The sequence below is a fragment of the Lycium barbarum genome, chromosome 6 (genome assembly GCF_019175385.1).
Source record: "Lycium barbarum isolate Lr01 chromosome 6, ASM1917538v2, whole genome shotgun sequence".
Lineage (NCBI taxonomy): Eukaryota > Viridiplantae > Streptophyta > Magnoliopsida > Solanales > Solanaceae > Lycium > Lycium barbarum.
In genome coordinates this window covers 2,731,076-2,750,524 of record NC_083342.1, presented here as the reverse complement: position 1 = coordinate 2,750,524, position 19,449 = coordinate 2,731,076, and the positions used below count along the sequence as shown (strand labels likewise).

Here is a 19,449-nt window from a genome sequence, read left to right as displayed (position 1 = left end):
ATGTAATTAACACTTTCAACGCTGAAGGAAATTGCTGAACACTTGCTAAAATTTCATACATTTTCCCCTTTGGCAGTAAATGCTCAAGCAGTAGGACCACAAGAAGTTAAATTTAAACACAGCTAGAGGATGAACTTTTAGATTGTATCTCTTGATAACATCAATACACAGCTGATACGATTTGCCAACCCCTCGGGCTCTGGTACATACTGTGCACTGACATACCAGACTTAAAAGGAAATTCTACACTTAGATATTTGTACTAGCTTGGAAAAAAAAACAATATACTTAAACCCTGCAGTTCCTGTGTGTTAAACCAGTTCAGTTAAAATAAGAACTAGAGGAATACACAGCTGATCCAGCTCCCCTATTCCTCTTACTCTGAAACAGACTATCGACATACCAAACTTGAAGAAAATTCTCCAGTTTGAAAGACTATATACTTATCCCCTGCATTTCCGGTCTGTTAAACCAGTTCAGTTACATCAAGATTTTTTGTATTATAGCTCAGATATCCTCATTGAATTGCACATATTGCACGGGGCAAAGAATCACGTGTCTATTGATGTTGTTAGATGGCACACGAAGCAAACTTTGAGCTGCTATGCTCAGAATGGTGTCTAAAGGAGAAAAATAATGTTTAACAAAATATGCATTCATGTTCTTTTTGTCAATGGAATGACGGAGATGTACACAAACATAAAGGCTGCTCAAGAAACGTTTGATACAAAAACACCTGAATGCACTAGCGTTATGAACCACCTCTTGCTCGATATAGTTCCCTCAAGGTCTTGATCACAGGCTGAAAACCAGTCCGCAATGGCAAAACTGATATAACTCGTAGATGCCGTGCATTCCCATTCTTTGGTTGGGACAAGGTGACTTTCAACATCTCTCCCTCCAAAGCTTTACCGGCATTTGCAGCTGCATAATAAAAACAATTCTCAAATCAGTCAGAATCCTCTTCATATGGCCCCGCCAGCAAAACATTCTAAGATGCAATTATAAATTTCTTGGACAATCTTTCATGGCCCATAACCAAATACTCTCTCCGTTACATTTTACATGACAAGTTTTGATTGGACACTGAAGTTAACATAATAATTTAACCTATATATTACGTTTAGAAATAGTATAAGAAAACACTAAAGTAATGGTTAAAGTTTAAATCGATGGAGAAACATTTCAATGAAAATATCAAATTTGAATATAATTAAATAAAGGGCAAAGGTGCAAATATACCCCTCAACTTTACAATTTAGAGCAGATATACCCCACGTTACAAAAGTGGTGTATATATACCTCTGCCGTTACAAAATGGTGCAAATATACCCTTTTCGCTGATTTTTTTTTTTAAATCATTTAGTTTTTTTTTTAATTACAAAAATGCCACGTGACTTTAAAAAAAGTCTATCTATTTTTTTTTAGTAGACATATTTTTATAAAGCCATGATAATTTTTTTTTCTTGTGTGTTGGGTATGGTTCATTTAAAAAATATCTCCGTGACTTTAAAAAAATAAGTCTACCCATTTTTTTAAACGAACCAGACCCGACCCATCGAAAAAAAAAAATTACTATGTGGCTTTAGAAAAGTATATCTACTAAAAGAAATGGATAGACTTTTTTTTAAAGTCACGTGACATTTTTTTAATTAAAAAATAACCTAAATGATTTTTTAAAAAAAAAAACTCCGTCAGCGAAAAGGGTATATTTGCACCATTTTGTAACGGCAGGGTTATATATACACCACTTTTGTAATGGGGGGTATATCTGCTCTAAATCGCAAAGTTGAGGGGTTATATTTGCACCGTTGTCCTTAAATAAATTACTCCTACATTTCTTGAGAAGTCATGAAACTTGTGTGGCAATAAAATAGTGTCAACCATCTTGGACACCTCCAAATGAAAAGACTCCTATAAATTGGGACAGAGTGAGTAAGTTTCATCAAAATTTTCAATTTCTGTAGAAAAATTCTCATCATCTCCTACTTACTTCATTCTTTTTTGTTTCATAGAATTCCCAAAGCAAAACGGAAACTAAATACAGTCAGACCTCTCTATTAACAGACTATCTTCTATAATACCATTTCACTATAAAAATCAAGTCTTTTGGAACCGCTTTTTCATGTTATATAGATTATATGTTTTTCGTAACAACATTTTGCTATAGCGGCTAAAAAGTATCCGGACAAACGCCCCGTTATAGAGAGGTATAACAATCATCCTCTATAACAACATTTCACTATAATGGCCAAGTCTTTTTGGAACCGATTTTTTTATGTTATATATATATATATATATATATATATATATATATATATTTGTTATGATAACATTTTGCTATAGCAGTTAAAAAATATCCAAACCAATGACAACGTTATAGAAAGGTTTGACTGTATATAGCTCTTATTTGATGATAGATGAGCTTTGACTGTATATAACTTATTTGATGATAGAGGCAAGTTAAAAAAGTATGTTTTTTTCAAAAGAATTAACCTAAATAGCAGCCCACCCATTCACTAAAACTAAAAGTAGACGGCGGATGTATAATATGTGTATAAACTTGTATAATCAGTGTATAATCAATGTATACTAGTTAAGAAAAGTAAACCGTGAATCCCCCCGACTATCTGTGTGTTCCCTTTTTTCATTTACTACTACTACTACTACTACTTATTTAAAGAAAAAAATTAATTGCCATTGTAAACTGCAAATTGATACTCCTATACAAGTATAAAAGGTTTAAAAAAAAAAAGGAAATGAAAATCGAATAAAATGGAGATTAATTTAAGTTACCAGCAAAAGGGTGAGTCTTTGCAAAATCAAAGAACTCATCAGCAGAACAACCAAACAAAACCTTAGCTGCCCTATCAAACATTATCACCACAATCACCTTTTTCTCTGTAGCTATAGATATCTGCAAAACCCAAGATTCCAAAAATAAAAAAAATCAAACCTTTTCACAAACAAAAAAAAAAAAAACATTAAATTGCGAATAAGGACACTAAAGAATAAGAAAAAACCCAAATTCCAAACCAAAAAAAAAAAAAAAAAAAACATTAAATTGCAAAAAAGGACACAAAAGAATAAGGAAAAAAACCCAAAGTCCAGAAAAAAAAAAAAAAAAAAAAAACCTTTTCATAAAAATAAAAAAAAACATTAAATTGCAAATAAGGACACAAAAGAATAAGGAAAAAAACCCAAATTCCAAACCAAAAAACATTAAATTGCAAAAAAGGACACAAAAGAATAAGGAAAAAAACCCAAAGTCCAGAAAACAAAAAAAAAAAAAAAAAAAAAAAACCTTTTCATAAAAAAAAAAAACATTAAATTGCAAATAAGGACACAAAAGAATAAGAAAAAAAAATCAAACCTTTTCACAAACAGGAAAAACATTAAATTGCAAATAACGACACAAAAGAAAAGGCAAAAAAGGCATGAAATTGCAAATAAGGGCACAAAAGAATAGGAAATTACATACAAGTACACGAAAGAGGCGTTTAGAACCAGATGAAGCAGGGTTGTTAAAGTTACAGTATTTGCAAAAGGGTAAATGGGTAATTGGAGAAGGATCAGGTAAAGTTTTTTCACATGTTGAGCAGACTCTGTAAAAAAGGTTATTGTGATCAATGGCTACAACCATGCAATTTAGTGTTAATGGCTGCTTGTCTTTGTTAATTTCTGCTAATGGTCTTTTTTTGGGGTTTGTTTGGTTATTATACATACCGTAAGAATAATTAAGAAAACACGTATCGTAAAGACACATCCTAGTTGCCTTCCTTAACATATTTAATTTTGTCAACTGAAATAGAAAATTAGGGATACAAATGCAAAAGAGGGTTTGTTACAATTGATTTTTTTTTGCTTTAAACTTAATGGGCCTGGATTATTTTAATTTTTTTGGGTAATGTATTAAATTTCGGTGTGTGTTCGATTTTATCAAACTCCAGTTCAGCTATTTCGGTTTCGATTTTTTGAAGGTGGACACCAAATACCGAACCAAACTAGTTCGGTTCGGTTCGGTTTGTTGAAGTTTTGGTTCGGTTCAGTTCAATTTTTCGATTTTCGGTATTTATGCCCAGCCCTGCTTTGAACCAAAATACCCTAACAAAAAAAAAATTACAAAACTATCTTTAGCGGAGTAATTTACTGCACTAAAGCAATTCACGGAGATGGAACCGTTAACTGCTTTAGCGCAGTATTTTACTGCGTTATAGAAGCAGTTAAAAAAAATCTATAACGCAGTAAAATACTGCGTTATAGAAACAGTACCCAAAAAAAAAATTGGCCAACTTTATTTTTTGCAACACTTAGTGTTTTTTTCATACTTTAACCAATGATTAGTCATGTGTCAAGACTCCGAAACGTCAATATTTTATATAGAACCTGATATTTTTTTCTGCGTACAATAATGTAGGCCCAATACATCAAGGATACGCAGACGTTCGGATCGTCATTTTAGGGGTTGAAAAGGTGTCCGAAGTAAGTTTTGTTTGAAAAAACTTAGTGTTATTTTCATAATTTGACCAACGATTAGTCGTGTGTCAAGACTCCGAAACGTCAATATTTTATATAGAACCTGATATTTTTTTCTGCGTACAATAATGTAGGTCCAATACATCAAGGATACGTAGACGTTCACTTCTGCAGTTTCAATTTTTAAAAATAAAGCTGACTAATTTTCTCGACATATAAAGTTGACTAAAATAACCTTACATTCAAACACTAAGTTTTTTCAAACAAAACTTACTTCGGGCACCTTTTCAACCCCTAAAATGACAATCCGAATGTATACGTATCCTTGATGTATTGAGCCTACATTATTGTACGCAGTAAAAAATATCAGGTTCTATATAAAATATTGACATTTCGGAGTCTTGACATACGACTAATCGTTGGTCAAAAGTATGCAAAAACACACTAAGTGTTGCAAAAAAAAAATTGGCCAATTTTTCTTTTTTGGTACTGTTTTACTGCGCAATACAAAAAAAAAAAAAAAATCTTGCAGCTAAAAACCTTTTGGCAACGGCTTTATTTTCAATAAATCTAAACCCTAAAAATAAAAAATGTTAAGCTAATGACAACAAGTCTTCAAACAAAAATGGACGTCTATGTATATAGAACACTTAAACCTAAAGTTTACAAACAAAACTTACTTCGGACACCTTTTCAACCCCTAAAATGACAATCCGAACGTCTACGTATCCTTGATGTATTGGGCCTCATTATTGTACGCAGAAAAAAATATCAGATTCTATATAAAATACTAACGTTTCGGAGTCTTGACACACGACTAATCATTGGTCAAAATATGGAAAAAAACATTAAGTGTTGCAAAAAATAAAGTTGACCAATTTTTTTTTTTTTTGGTACTGTTTCTATAACACAGTATTTTACTGCGTTATAGAAAAAAAAATTGGTATCTATAACATAGTATTTTACTGCGTTATAGAATTTTTTTTTAACTGCTTCTATAACGCAGTAAAATACTGCGCTAAAGCAGTTAACGGCTCCGTCTCCGTGAACTGCTTTAGCGTAGTAAATTACTGCGCTACAGGTAGTTTTGTAACTTTTTTTTTGTTGGGTATTTTGGTTCAAAGTGATTTTTTTGGGGGCATTTTGGTTCCGGACTCAAAAATTTATGAGGCACTTTTTCATTTTTGACGAATCATTTTGATTAACGTTTAAAGATAAATTAGATTAAATCACCTCAATTATTTAATATTAAAATAGCAATAAAAACTCAGTGTGATTTCACAAGTAGATCTATCGAGATAGATGCAGTCAGACCTTAGTCTACCTTTGTGAGGTAGAGACAATGTTTGCGGTAGACCCTCGGCTCAAATTGTTATTGTTAATATTTTAATTTGACTAATTTTTAACGTTATATTAGATTAGATCAACTCAATATTTTGAAATTAAAATTTAGATAATTAATAGCTACACAAAAAAAACTTACAATTCCTCTGATTTTAATATGATTAAAAAAACAATATTTGAAACATTAATCAAAATTTACATAATTTGAATTAAAATAAAAAGTGTCACGTAAATTGGAAGAAAAAATTATTTTCATTAAAAACCTTAATGGTAAAAACAATATATATGTCACTGGTCTCTCTATACTACGGTATCTGCTTTATGTATTTTTTTGTTATTTTATTACAAAAATTAATTATACAATATGTTTCTTTTTTGTACAAAAAATTACTCTTATTATTAGTCAAGTCAAGTAATATATTCCTAAATTATTGAAAATAAAATAATTTTACTCTCCACTTATGAAACACAAATACTCTTACCTTGGTCAAGTGAAGCTAACATCTCCTCTCCCCTAACAATTTTCACGCCAAGTTAGAAATTTAAATTAAAAAATAAGCTTAAATACAATATAACACAATTAATAAATTAAATAAAAAATAAAAATCTCTCTGATAATATGGCACTATTAATACATTAAATTGAAATAAACACATATTTTTGTTCCATTAACACAACCTTATTCTTTTTTACAAGTTCTACAAACTTTTGAAAATGAAAAAAGAAACAAAGAAAGAAGTAAAAGGTACAACCACACAAACGTAAAGTACACTCTGAAGCAGGCTTTAAAACTTTAAAGGGACTCGGCAAATTGAAAGCTTTGTTAGGTTAACTCATTTATTTTTCTTGCGATAAATCGTATAATTTAATCAGGTATGCTCTAATCTAATTTGAACTAATTACTTTTTTCACCAGAATTTTTTTCTTTTTTGGAAACTTCTAATTTTTATTTCACTTGTTGGTGAATTTGTAATTTCACGATTTTGCCAAATTTTCAGCAAGGTGAAAAAAAAAATCTCTCCCAATTTAAATGTATTAGTTTAACTGGTCACTAAGTTTAAAAAATAAAATGAGACTTTTGCATCTTATACTCTTAAGAGTACTTTAAATCTTATGGGACAATTTTTTTTTTTTTACACACTTCTTAAAAAATATTTATTAAGAGGGATATTTGACTTACTTTACCCTTATATCTAAATTATAATCTATCTTCATTAAGTGATTCTATTTATATGTCATTTATTATTTATATGACATTTATATTAATGATAAAGTTCTATTAAGGGTGAAATGGAGAAAAACTAATTAATTATGCTATGAATTTTTAAAAGGATAAACAATCTGATACAACTATTTTAAGTAATCACGACAAGCTTGTATGGAGAACCAGACAGCCTCTCAGAGTTACTTGCTTCACTTGGACTGCACTGAAGGAAGCATGCCTAACACAAGACAATCTTAGAAGGAGAGGTGTAATAGTTGTTAACATGTGTACCATGTGCAAGCAGACCAATGAAAGTGTCAACCATCTATTTTTGCACTGCCCTGCAGCAGCTAGCCTCTGGTTTTTCTTCTACTCTATGCTTGGTCTACAATGGGTAATGCCCTTCAACATCAAAGATGCATATGCTAGCTGGATACTCTGGAGAGTTGACAAATCCATTAAAAGAATTTGGAGAATGATCCCAGCAGTAATTTTTTGGACCCTATGGAAGGAGAGAAACAACAGATGCTTTGAAGGAATCTCAACTCCTATTTGCTCTCTAAAGTCTAGGTGTTTAGTTAGTCTTTTTAGTTGGCATTTTTTTGCCCCTGTAAACAATGTGGGTAACTTTCTAGATTTTATCAGCTCCTTTTCTCTAGTTCAGTAGAGATAGGATATCTTTAGATTGTTCTACAGGTTTTGCCAAGCCTGCCAGCTTTTCCCATCTGTAACCTTGCATCTTCTTGATGTTTTACTAATGAATTTTATTACTTTACCAAAAAAAAAAAAAATTACTCCTACATTTCTTGAGAAGTCATGAAACTTGTGTGGCAATAAAATAGTGTCAACCATCTTGGACACCTCCAAATGAAAAGACTCCTATAAATTGGGACAGAGTGAGTAAGTTTCATCAAAATTTTCAATTTCTGTAGAAAAATTCTCATCATCTCCTACTTACTTCATTCTTTTTTGTTTCATAGAATTCCCAAAGCAAAACGGAAACTAAATACAGTCAGACCTCTCTATTAACAGACTATCTTCTATAATACCACTTCACTATAAAAATCAAGTCTTTTGGAACCGCTTTTTCATGTTATATAGATTATATGTTTTCCGTAACAACATTTTGCTATAGCGGCTAAAAAGTATCCGGACAAACGCCCCGTTATAGAGAGGTATAACAATCATCCTCTATAACAACATTTCACTATAATGGCCAAGTCTTTTTGGAACCGATTTTTTTATGTTATATATATATATATATATATATATATATATTTGTTATGATAACATTTTGCTATAGCAGTTAAAAAATATCCAAACCAATGACAACGTTATAGAAAGGTTTGACTGTATATAGCTCTTATTTGATGATAGATGAGCTTTGACTGTATATAACTTATTTGATGATAGAGGCAAGTTAAAAAAGTATGTTTTTTTCAAAAGAATTAACCTAAATAGCAGCCCACCCATTCACTAAAACTAAAAGTAGACGGCGGATGTATAATATGTGTATAAACTTGTATAATCAGTGTATAATCAATGTATACTAGTTAAGAAAAGTAAACCGTGAATCCCCCCGACTATTTGTGTGTTCCCTTTTTTCATTTACTACTACTACTACTACTTATTTAAAGAAAAAAATTAATTGCCATTGTAAACTGCAAATTGATACTCCTATACAAGTATAAAAGGTTTTAAAAAAAAAAAAGGGAAATGAAAATCGAATAAAATGGAGACTAATTTAAGTTACCAGCAAAAGGGTGAGTCTTTGCAAAATCAAAGAACTCATCAGCAGAACAACCAAACAAAACCTTAGCTGCCCTATCAAACATTATCACCACAATCACCTTTTTCTCTGTAGCTATAGATATCTGCAAAACCCAAGATTCCAAAAATAAAAAAAATCAAACCTTTTCACAAACAAAAAAAAAAAAAACATTAAATTGCGAATAAGGACACTAAAGAATAAGAAAAAACCCAAATTCCAAACCAAAAAAAAAAAAAAAAAAAAACATTAAATTGCAAAAAAGGACACAAAAGAATAAGGAAAAAAACCCAAAGTCCAGAAAAAAAAAAAAAAAAAAAACCTTTTCATAAAAATAAAAAAAAACATTAAATTGCAAATAAGGACACAAAAGAATAAGGAAAAAAACCCAAATTCCAAACCAAAAAACATTAAATTGCAAAAAAGGACACAAAAGAATAAGGAAAAAAACCCAAAGTCCAGAAAACAAAAAAAAAAAAAAAAAAAAAAAAAAACCTTTTCATAAAAAAAAAAAACATTAAATTGCAAATAAGGACACAAAAGAATAAGAAAAAAAAATCAAACCTTTTCACAAACAGGAAAAACATTAAATTGCAAATAACGACACAAAAGAAAAGGCAAAAAAGGCATGAAATTGCAAATAAGGGCACAAAAGAATAGGAAATTACATACAAGTACACGAAAGAGGCGTTTAGAACCAGATGAAGCAGGGTTGTTAAAGTTACAGTATTTGCAAAAGGGTAAATGGGTAATTGGAGAAGGGTCAGGTAAAGTTTTTTCACATGTTGAGCAGACTCTGTAAAAAAGGTTGTTGTGATCAATGGCTACAACCGTGCAATTTAGTGTTAATGGCTGCTTGTCTTTATTAATTTCTGCTAATGGTCTTTTTTTGGGGTTTGTTTGGTTATTATTATTGGAGCTTGAAGGATTCATTGATGGATGTTTTCTTTGTTCAGAATATTCAGCTTCTACCAAAATGGTGTCTGTGTGAGTGAAACAACTTGAATTGGGCATGGTGTCTTGTGTAAGGAAGAACTAGGAAAATTTATGAGGCACTTTTTCATTTTTGACGAATCATTTTGATTAACGTTTACAGATAAATATGCCTTGAACTATACGAAATTGCACATATTTATCCGTTGTTAAAAGATTGGTGCAAAAATGTCTCTAAAGTTTTTTTTTTGGCCATATATGCTCTTGAGTTAACGGAAAATTTTGGAGGACATATTTATTCAGTTCGCATAGTATATGTGCATATTTGAGCCTTTGAAATTCCTGAATATTACGACATAAATAGTTGTCAGATTTTTTTGTAGTGCATTTTATGCTAGTCAATAATTTATTGCAACTGCATTTTGAAACTCACACTTATCGTACAACCTCTTACTTTTCTCTCTTATTCTTTCAATTGTTTATGAAATGTCGGAAGTTTCGAGTTCTTCAAATAGCTATGAAAAGATTTGTGGATGTGGAGTTGTGGACGTGGAGTTACTACACTCCATCTCACTTATGAGCTTCAAATAATTCTACTAAATTTCGATTATGCGTGAAATTCACGAAAGAGTCAAACCACATTGAATGTTATGTAAGAAACTGTATAAATGCTTAAGATGTGATACTCTTTCTATTATTATTATCAAAATTTTAAGCACCGCGGGAGATATTTTCTCATATGTCATAAGTCTAATATAAGTTATCTCTTTTTTTATGTTTATGTTTTATTGCGGTAATTGTTGCATCCATTATTATATAGATATTGGGACTGAGAAGACAAAAAATATCCAGAAAGAACAACAAATTGAAAAATAAAAATGGTATTATCATTAGCAAAATAAATCTTTTCAAAAGGAAAAATGATGTTCTTGTTGTGAAAACAGTCTTTAAAAGATGTTTGTAATTGCATCTGCTTTTTTAGTTGTATAATTTTGATATAATACAATGGTGGATGAATTGTAATTACAAATGTTTTTTTTATATTTTGGAATGCAATGATATTTCGTGCCATAATAATCAGGAATTTCAAAGGCTCAAATATGCTCCTATACTATGCGAACTGAACAAATATGCCCTCCAAAATTTGCCGTTAACTCAAGGTCATATATGGCAAAAAAAAAAACGTTAGGAGCATCTTTGCACCAACCTTTTAACGACGGGCAAATGTGTGCAATTTCGTATAGTTCAAGGGCATATTTAAGCCTTCACCGAAGATAAATTAGATTAAATCACCTCAATTATTTAATATTAAAACAGCAATAAAAACTCAGTGCGATTTCACAAGTGGATCTATCAAGATAGATGCAGTCAGACCTTAGTCTACCTCAAAGTCTACGGTAGACCCTCGGCTCAAATTGTTATTGTTAGTATTTTAATTTGACTAATTTTTAACGTTATATTAGATTAGATCAACTTAATATTCTGAAATTAAAATTTAGATAATTAATAGCTACACAAAAAAAAAATACAATTCCTCTGATTTTAATATGATTAAAAACACAATATTTGAAATATTAATCAAAATTTACATAATTTTAATTAAAATAAAAAGTGTCACGTAAATTGAAAGAAAAAATTATTTTCATTAAAAACCTTAATGGTAAAAACAATATATATGTCACTGGTCTCTCTATACTACGGTATCTGCTTTATGTATTTTTTGTTATTTTATTAAAAAAATTAATTATACAATATGTTTCATTTTTGTACAAAAAATTACTCTTATTATTAGTCAAGTCAAGTAATATATTCCTAAATTATTGAAAATAAAATAATTTTACTCTCCACTTATGAGACACAAATACTCTTACCTTGGTCAAGTGAAGCTAACATCTCCTCTCCCCTAACAATTTTCACGCCAGAAATAAGTTAACATAAAATAACATTTCTTCGCCAAGTTAGAAATTGAAATTAAAAAATAAGCTTAAATACAATATAACACAATTAATAAATTAAATAAAAATAAAAATCTCTCTGATAATATGGCACCATTAATACATTAAATTGAAATAAACACATATTTTTGTTCCATTAACACAACCTTATTCTTTTTTACAAGTTCTACAAACTTTTGAAAATGAAAAAAGAAACAAAGAAAGAAGTAAAAGGTACAACCACACAAACGTAAAGTACACTCTGAAGCAGGCTTTAAAACTTTAAAGGGACTCGGCAAATTGAAAGCTTTGTTAGGTTAACTCATTTATTTTTCTTGCGATAAATCGTATAATTTAATCAGGTATGCTCTAATCTAATTTGAACTAATTACTTTATTCACCAGAAATTTTTTCTTTTTTGGAAACTTCTAATTTTTATTTCACTTGTTGGTGAATTTGTAATTTCACGATTTTGCCAAATTTTCAGCAAGGTGAAAAAAAAAAGTTCTCTCCCAATTTAAGTGTATTAGTTTGACTGGTCGCTAAGTTTAAAAAATAAAATGAGACTTTTAACTTTAAATCTTATAGGGTAAATTTTTTTTTTACACGCTTCTTAACAAATATTTATTAAGAGGTACTTTAACCTTATATCTAAATTATAATCTCTCTATTAAGTGCCTCTATTTATATGTCATTTATATTAATGACAAAATTCTATTAAGGGTCAAATAGAAAAAAATTAATTAATTATGCTATGAATTTTTAAAAGGATAAACAATTTGATACAATTATTTTGAGTAATCGCGATAAATAATTCGAGGCAGAGGGAGTAAGATGTTTAAATTATCAAATTATTATTTATTTATTTTTGTGATAGACCAAAAAGGAAACTAAGATATTTAAATTGGGACAAAGGGAGTATGAGATGAATGCAAGACCTTAAATTGTTGTGTTAAAAGCCAATTACAGTTATAATCTAACTAAATGGAGTAGCTTAAGATCAATTACTGTTTTTTTCTTTTTTTGACAGAAAGATAAATTCCAACACGGTGTTGTTCAATTCTGTGTATGGTCATCTATGGAGGCAGATAGGTATGTGAAGTCTAACCATTCTTTTGATTATTTAATTTTTTAATTTTTTTTATAGATTTGCTTGTTTATATTGCAACATATTTGGAGGCACCCTCTCATTTGATAAAATGTAATACACACTAAAGGTGTGTATGGTATATGGAAAATGTTTTCTTGAATAAAAGTAGTTTTCTTGCTTATTTTCTCGTGTTTGATAAGTATGCTGCGATTGGATGTGTGGGCATACGAGGAAGAGATAGCATTAGAAATGAAGATATCCGGAACAAGGTGGGAGTAGCCTAGGAGGAGGTGGGTGTTGGGGGCTTAGGGTGGGGAGTGGAGGGTCGGTGGTGGGGTGGGGGTGTGGGGTCGGTGGTGGCGGAGTTGGGATGGGGGTTGAGGGATTAGGGAGGTGAGGTGGGGAGTGGGAGGTCGATGGCGTTGGGGGCTTAGGGGGGTGAGGTGGGGAGTGGGGTCGGTGGTGGAAGGGGGTGGGGGGAGGTTGGGTGCGGAGGAGACAATGAGTTTGGAATGCCACTTATGGGGCAAAGAAAAATGTAAAATCGTTTTCAAAATTGATCTCTCTTGCTTAGACTAGTTTTGGGACTTGGGCGATTTTGTTGATCCTCTTACTTGGATATGACCATTTGAAAAATGCAATCAATCTGATCACTTTGCTTTTTTAGCACTAATTGATAGAGTCAAATGTAATGATTTCACAACAGGCTTATTTTTTTAACTTTTTATATTTCGGTTAGTAGAATGCATACTAGTTTGTTATGGATATTAGCTAAAACCAATCTTAGTGTGACTACAAAATTATGAAGAAATTGCGTGTTATCATCACTTAGTTTGTGGCATCTATAAAAAGAACGTATGCATATTTTTTGTATTTCCTCAAAATGATTATACCTAAATTTACTCTTTTTTTCAAAAAAAAATAAAATATACACCTATATTTTACTTACATACAAATATTGGTCTTTTCTTGCTCATGATTTCTTGTGTTTATGTATGGGGCGGAGTATTGGTTAGTTAAGAACTCGCATGTCCAGAAGATGAGAGTTGCGGAAATGAGGATGCTGAGAGCGATCTGTGGGAGTGGCCTCCGTGGCGGGCAAGATGCAGGAGACGAGGCTGAGATGGTTCGGCCATGTTCAGAGGAGATGCACAAATGCGCCGGTAAGGAGGTGTGAGAGGCGAAGGTTTGAAGAGAGTTAGAGGTAGACCGAGAAGTATTGGGGTGAGGTGATCAGGCAGGACATGGCAAGTCTTCCGTTCACCGAGGACATAACCCTAGATAGGAGGGTGTGGAGGGCGAGATTTAGGATAGAAGCCTACTAGTGAGTAGATACATGTTTTGCTTTTCCTTACCGGTCGTATTAGTATTAGTATTAGTTTCGTCATTTTAGTTTCGTATTTTTAGTTTTCTATTACTACTTGTTTCTTTTGCCCCAGTCTCTCTTGCTATCCTGTTGTTGTTGCATCTGTTTTCATTAATTGACGTGTATCTGCTTTACTTGAGCCGAAGGTCTATCGGAACAACTTCTCTACCTGTATAGGTAGGGATAAGGTCTGCGTACACTCTACCCTCCCTAGAACCCACTTGTGGGATTATACTGGGTATGGTGGTGTTGTTGTATGCCATTTGGTGGGCTAATGTCTAAATTCATAACAGGTTAAATTCTCCACACACTTCTGCAATATACATTGAAGTTCTAGGTCATCAGCTTCAGTTTTGCCAGGTAATTAGGCCTTCGAAGATATTATGTATCCTTTCTTTTCTTTTGGCTATGTTAGTGACTCACAGTGATTTCCGTATTTTTATGCCATTAAGTTTGCAATACTGTATCTTGAAGTATTGGCCTTTCTTTTTCGCTTTATTTATGACAGGATCCTAATTCGAAGCATTTAGGCACTACTGTTTGGGATGCATCTATGGTTTTAGTAAAATTTCTGGTAAGATTTGAAGTCCCCTCTGGTATGCTTCAACTTCAATTTCCTTAACACTGCTTTGTTTTGATCTGCTACTCGCAAAAATAATATGAGTTTCTATTTTAATGAATAATTTGTTTGTCCTTGCTACATCTCTTTCCGGTTTTCTTAAACCTTACTGTGATTTTTTATTTGCCTTTTTCTTTACCAAAAAAAAAAAAAGATTTTTTATTTGCCTTTTTCGTTTTCGTTTGCTTTTTCTTTTCTGAGTTGAGGCTGGAATACCAAGATCATTGGCTTTAAATACTGAGTCTTTTTGTTCAGTTATTCAAGCTTACATATCTACATATACTATTTACTTTATTGAACACTCCTACTCCTTCAGTTTCGAGGTGTTATTAGCTGGAAACTTTTGATTTGAATTTATAGGAAAGAAATTGTCGAAAGGGGAGGTTTTCTCCATCTAAACTGAGAGGAAAGCGTGTGATTGAACTTGGGGCAGGTTGTGGCGTAGCAGGATTTGGTAGGCTGCCTTTACTTTATTAGACTCAATTCTTTTAGATGCCATTCTACAGTTAGATGGTTCTTTTTGTCTGAGACGGAACAAATTTCCACAGGCATGGCATTGCTTGGATCTGATGTAGTTTCAACTGACCAAACTGAGGTTTTGCCATTGCTAATGAGAAACGTGGAGCGTAATACTTCAAGGATAATGCAGACAATCTCAGATCCAGGTTTCAAATTAATGTGCCATTTGGATCTTTTTAGCTTTTTCAACTGTATACTCTTTATCATTTGTTTTGCTTTTATATGCGAACTCTACTCTGATATGCTTGTCCTTATCTGACTCTTTTGTCTTGTTTTCTCTTGAGCTGAGGGTCTTTCGGAAACAACCTCCCTACCTCCCAAGGTGGGGGTAAGGTCTGCGTACACTTTACCCTCCCCAGACCCCACATTGTGGGATTTCACTGGGTATGTTGTTGTTGTTGTTATTGTGCTTTTATATGCAAACTGAAACTTTGTTCTGTCGATTTCTTCTAAGAACCTAACTTTCCTGTTAACTTATTGGTATTTCTTATGAGATATAACAAAAATGGTTCCTTATGTTTGAGGGTAGGTTCAAAATAGTTCCTTAAGTATGCACTTAACAGTTTTGGTCCTTTAAGTTTGTGAAAAGTTAACAAATTTAGTCTCCGTAAAATATTTACCCAGCACTGTTTGTTAGATATGATGGGAACTATGGGAAAAAAATAGTGGAAACTCACATTTAGAGGTACGATTTTTGTAGTTTTTGCTATTTTTGATTTATTTTTAGAGTCTGGTACAACTTTTTGAGGTGTAACTTCTGCTATTTCTTAGATCTTTTTAGTGTCTAGTGCAGTTTTTTGGGTTGCATATTTTAGGATTTGAAGACACTTTTTTGGTTAGTTAAGTCTTTTTATCCACTACTTTCGTCAAATCTAACGAACATAAATTGTTAAATATACGATGGCGACTAAAAGTGTTTAACTTTTGATAAACTTAAAGGACTAAAACTGTTCAGTGCATACTTAAGGGACTATTTTGAACCTACCCTCAAACATATGGGCCCATTTTTGTTTTCATTTTCTCTACTTCTGTACGCAAACTGAACTTTGTTCTGTTGGTTTCTTCTTCTAAGAACCTAACTTTTCCTGTTAACTTAGTGGTGTTTCTTTCTATAAACAGAAAGCTGACTGGAATTTAATTCTGAGAGGATGTTGTTGTATTTACTATGATCTGACTGAAAGCTCTATTCCATGTAGATTCATTTGGTTCCATACAGGCTGCAGAGTTGGACTGGGGTAATGAAACTCATATAAAGGCTGTTGGCCCTCCATTTGACTATATCATTGGGACTGATGTTGTAAGTTTTATCATGGATAGGGTAGTGCAATTCCATTTGCTCCTTTCCAGGCCCTTGCTTTGCACTGAGAACTGAGATGAAATATTTTTATTCTGCTAAGAGAAGTGAGACATACAGTTTTGGAATCAATGATCGTATATATATTGTAGTTTGTTTGCTCTAACCTTTACCTATCTTTACTAGGTTTATGCGGAGCATCTTTTGGAACCACTTTTGCAGACAATAATTGCACTGTCTGGACCGAAGACAACAATTTTGGTATCCTCTAAAGTATTATAGAACTTACGAAATTTATTCTCTTTATCCAATTCTCTTTTTATTATTAATATGCACATTTCATTTATAGTTGGGTCATGAAATCCGATCGACAAATGTCCATGAAAAGATGCTTGAGACGTGGAAGAGAAATTTTGAGGTCAAAACTGTTCCAAGAGCAAAGGTAACTTCCAGTCCATGCTGATATCTCATGCTAGCCGTCAACTAAGCCATACATTCTCCTATCACAATCAGTTATGTGTATATTGTGGAACTTCAGGTATGTTTGGTATGAACGAAAATGTTTTCCTAGAACACGGTATCTTGGAGAATGAGTGGGATTCTTACTTATTTCTAGTGTTTGGTAAGTAGGCAAAAAATATCATGTCAAGAACATTTATATGTAATCTAACATAACACTAGGGGGGTAGTATGGGCTGGGCATTCACGGATGGCAGGGATGGGGGTTGGGGCGTTGGATGGGTGGGGAAGAGACAATAAACTTAGAATGTCAGTTATGAAACTTGTTTTCTGAACTTCCATTGGGGAAATCATTTTCCTCATTTATAAGGAACTTGTTTTCCTAAAGAACTGTTTTCCAAAATATTTTGACCAACCAAACATGAGAAAATTGGAAAACGTTTTCCTCCTTACCAAACACAACCTTCATTATGGTAATTTATCCTTGAGATAGTCGCAGTTAACTTTGCATTTGCCAAATGGTTTTGTTGATTATGTGTAGAAAGGGCTTCCAAAATAAATAATCAGATCGACCATGCATGTCTCGACGCGATTTAAGTTCTTGGCCCAAATTCTCCTACCGTTGAACTAATTTATTTCGTCTCCAATCTGTCCTATATCCAGAGTTTGTAGTTACAGGTCAATAAAAAAAATTGGACATCTCTTTCTTTTATGTGGACCTACTTTTATGCAGATGGATAGTACTTACCAACACCCAAGCATTCAGTTATACATAATGGGCTTTAAGTCACAAGGAAGTACCTCGGAAATTGTTCGCCAGATGGCTCAGCAGCAGACGGAAGAGGTTGGCGAAACAGAAACTACACACGGATCAGAGGAAGATGAAAGTAAAAATGGATTTAATCAAGACGACGCGACTAACAATGAGGGCAAGGTAGATAACAACCTGGTTATGGATCTAGAGAACACGAAGCTTAGTGAATGGGAGGCTAGAAGATGTGGTGCGATGGCTGCTAGGCTTCTTCGTGATGTCAAGATAACATAAATTATAGAGGTTAGCAGTTTCTTTTTTTTTTTTTTTTTTTTTTTTTTTGTTTAAATCACTGCAGATGTTTTTGAGTTTGCACTGTACTATACTTTTCTTACATGCGTGCATATACTGCATTTTAACCATTTTAGAATCAACACTTCTCCGAATCTGCAAGGTGTTCAAACTTCATCCAAAACTAAAAGTAAAGAAACACTGTGATCTTTCTGCATGCATCCATGGTCTCCAACATGCTAATTTACCAGATTCAGGAAAATGAATGACAGAATATTTTCGATGATTTGGTTTTCCATGGGAAACTTTTTCAAGTGTCTATTGTGTCTGTTCTCTTGCTAAAAGTGGAAGCTATTCGTTTGGCAGCTCCTAAAATGGCATTACCATTGCCAACATTGTTGCACGCTGCATTACGTGTCAAGGACATTGAGGCAAGATTGTCTTTCCACCAGAAGAAGTACTAGTCTTTGAAGTGCCTCTTATGGTCCAAGTTCAAGTCAAAAATGCATGGAAAGAACCAAAGTATTATGCTTCTGCAAAGTTGGACATGCAAGCTTTTAGTAGCGTACCACCAATTGCAGCACGGAGGTGTGTTAGACCTCAGTTTTCGAACTTGTTTGGGTTTTTGAAGATGTGAGAAAAAAGATGATTTCTCAATCTAGTGACTTTAATGTTCAGTTTAGATGTTGATTTCTTACTATTTTAACAAGGCTGATGATGCTTCGGTTAATCAAGGCTGGCCATAACTCCATGCACAAGATTGTAAGCAAAACTCGAAAACAAAGAAACAAAAAAGGTTCTTGAACTTGTGGTCTTTAACAATATTGTAGCACAGTGTCCAATATTAGTCATATAGTAGGCAAGTGGAGGACTTCTATTTTAAGGGTGTTCATGGCTTCATGGTACAATATGGTACGGTTATAAACATTTCCGATAGTTTCCGGTTTGAAAAAAATGTTCTCTACCATTATCACAGAGTTCGGTATGGATTATAATTTTTAAGTTTGGTTTTTGGTTTGAGCGATACAAGTCAATAACCACAATTTGTTCGACTTCAATTTACATACAATCCGAAATTATGACTTGCACAATACTATGAAAACACTTTCATGCTTGAAATGAATAAAAATTACCTACGGTCGATTGAAAACGATACATATGTTTGAGTAATCTATATCATATCAACTTATATTTAGTTAAAAAAAACAAAAAGCTCCTAGTCTGAAGAATTTTGAATTTTTTCAATAGATACCTCATACCGGATATCCAAATTATTAAAAATGTGTAGCAAAATGCCGTAATGCCAAAACTAAAGTGCCAAAATTTCCAATTTCGATGTGGTAATTCAGTATTTACCAAAGTATGCACAACCTGCTACTTTATTTCCAGTTAAACTACATC

General features: G+C 32.5%; 2 protein-coding genes across 5 annotated transcripts in view; one reads left to right on the top strand and one right to left on the bottom strand.

Annotated features, from left to right (window-relative positions):
• Nucleotides 1-9,911, bottom strand: part of LOC132600459 (uncharacterized) — a 34,070-nt gene extending 24,159 nt beyond the window's left edge. The window contains exons 1-5 of one of the 4 annotated variants that reach the window (XR_009567206.1): nt 9,465-9,911; nt 8,778-8,898; nt 6,303-6,334; nt 2,797-2,917; nt 911-924 (exon numbers count right to left, since the gene is read on the bottom strand). Coding sequence is in view for 3 of the 4 variants with exons in the window: in XM_060313637.1 (XP_060169620.1) it covers nt 752-924; nt 2,797-2,917; nt 3,482-3,724 (537 nt within the window). In the remaining variant the exon portion in view is untranslated. Of the gene's footprint in view, nt 1-736; nt 925-2,796; nt 2,918-3,481; nt 3,808-6,302; nt 6,335-8,777; nt 8,899-9,464 lie in introns of those variants that run through there. The other 3 variants (XM_060313637.1, XM_060313638.1, XM_060313639.1) reach the window with 3 other exon arrangements.
• Nucleotides 9,912-11,844: 1,933 nt separating this feature from the next.
• Nucleotides 11,845-19,012, top strand: LOC132600456 (uncharacterized). Its single transcript, XM_060313634.1, has 11 exons — nt 11,845-12,021; nt 12,690-12,751; nt 14,409-14,475; nt 14,624-14,689; nt 15,095-15,188; nt 15,283-15,399; nt 16,450-16,550; nt 16,734-16,808; nt 16,897-16,989; nt 17,740-18,060; nt 18,415-19,012. The coding sequence occupies exons 2-10, from the start codon at nt 12,738-12,740 to the stop codon at nt 18,049-18,051; spliced, it is 939 nt and encodes a 312-aa protein (XP_060169617.1). The 5' UTR covers nt 11,845-12,021; nt 12,690-12,737; the 3' UTR covers nt 18,052-18,060; nt 18,415-19,012.
• Nucleotides 19,013-19,449: the final 437 nt, after the last annotated feature.

Bases quoted from the DNA above. Each gene is read 5' to 3' on its own strand.
- LOC132600456 (XM_060313634.1), top strand. The intron at 14,476-14,623 runs GTAATTAGGCCT...TATTTATGACAG, and splicing joins ATCAGCTTCAGTTTTGCCAG to GATCCTAATTCGAAGCATTT. The intron at 16,809-16,896 runs GTATCCTCTAAA...TTTCATTTATAG, and splicing joins GACCGAAGACAACAATTTTG to TTGGGTCATGAAATCCGATC.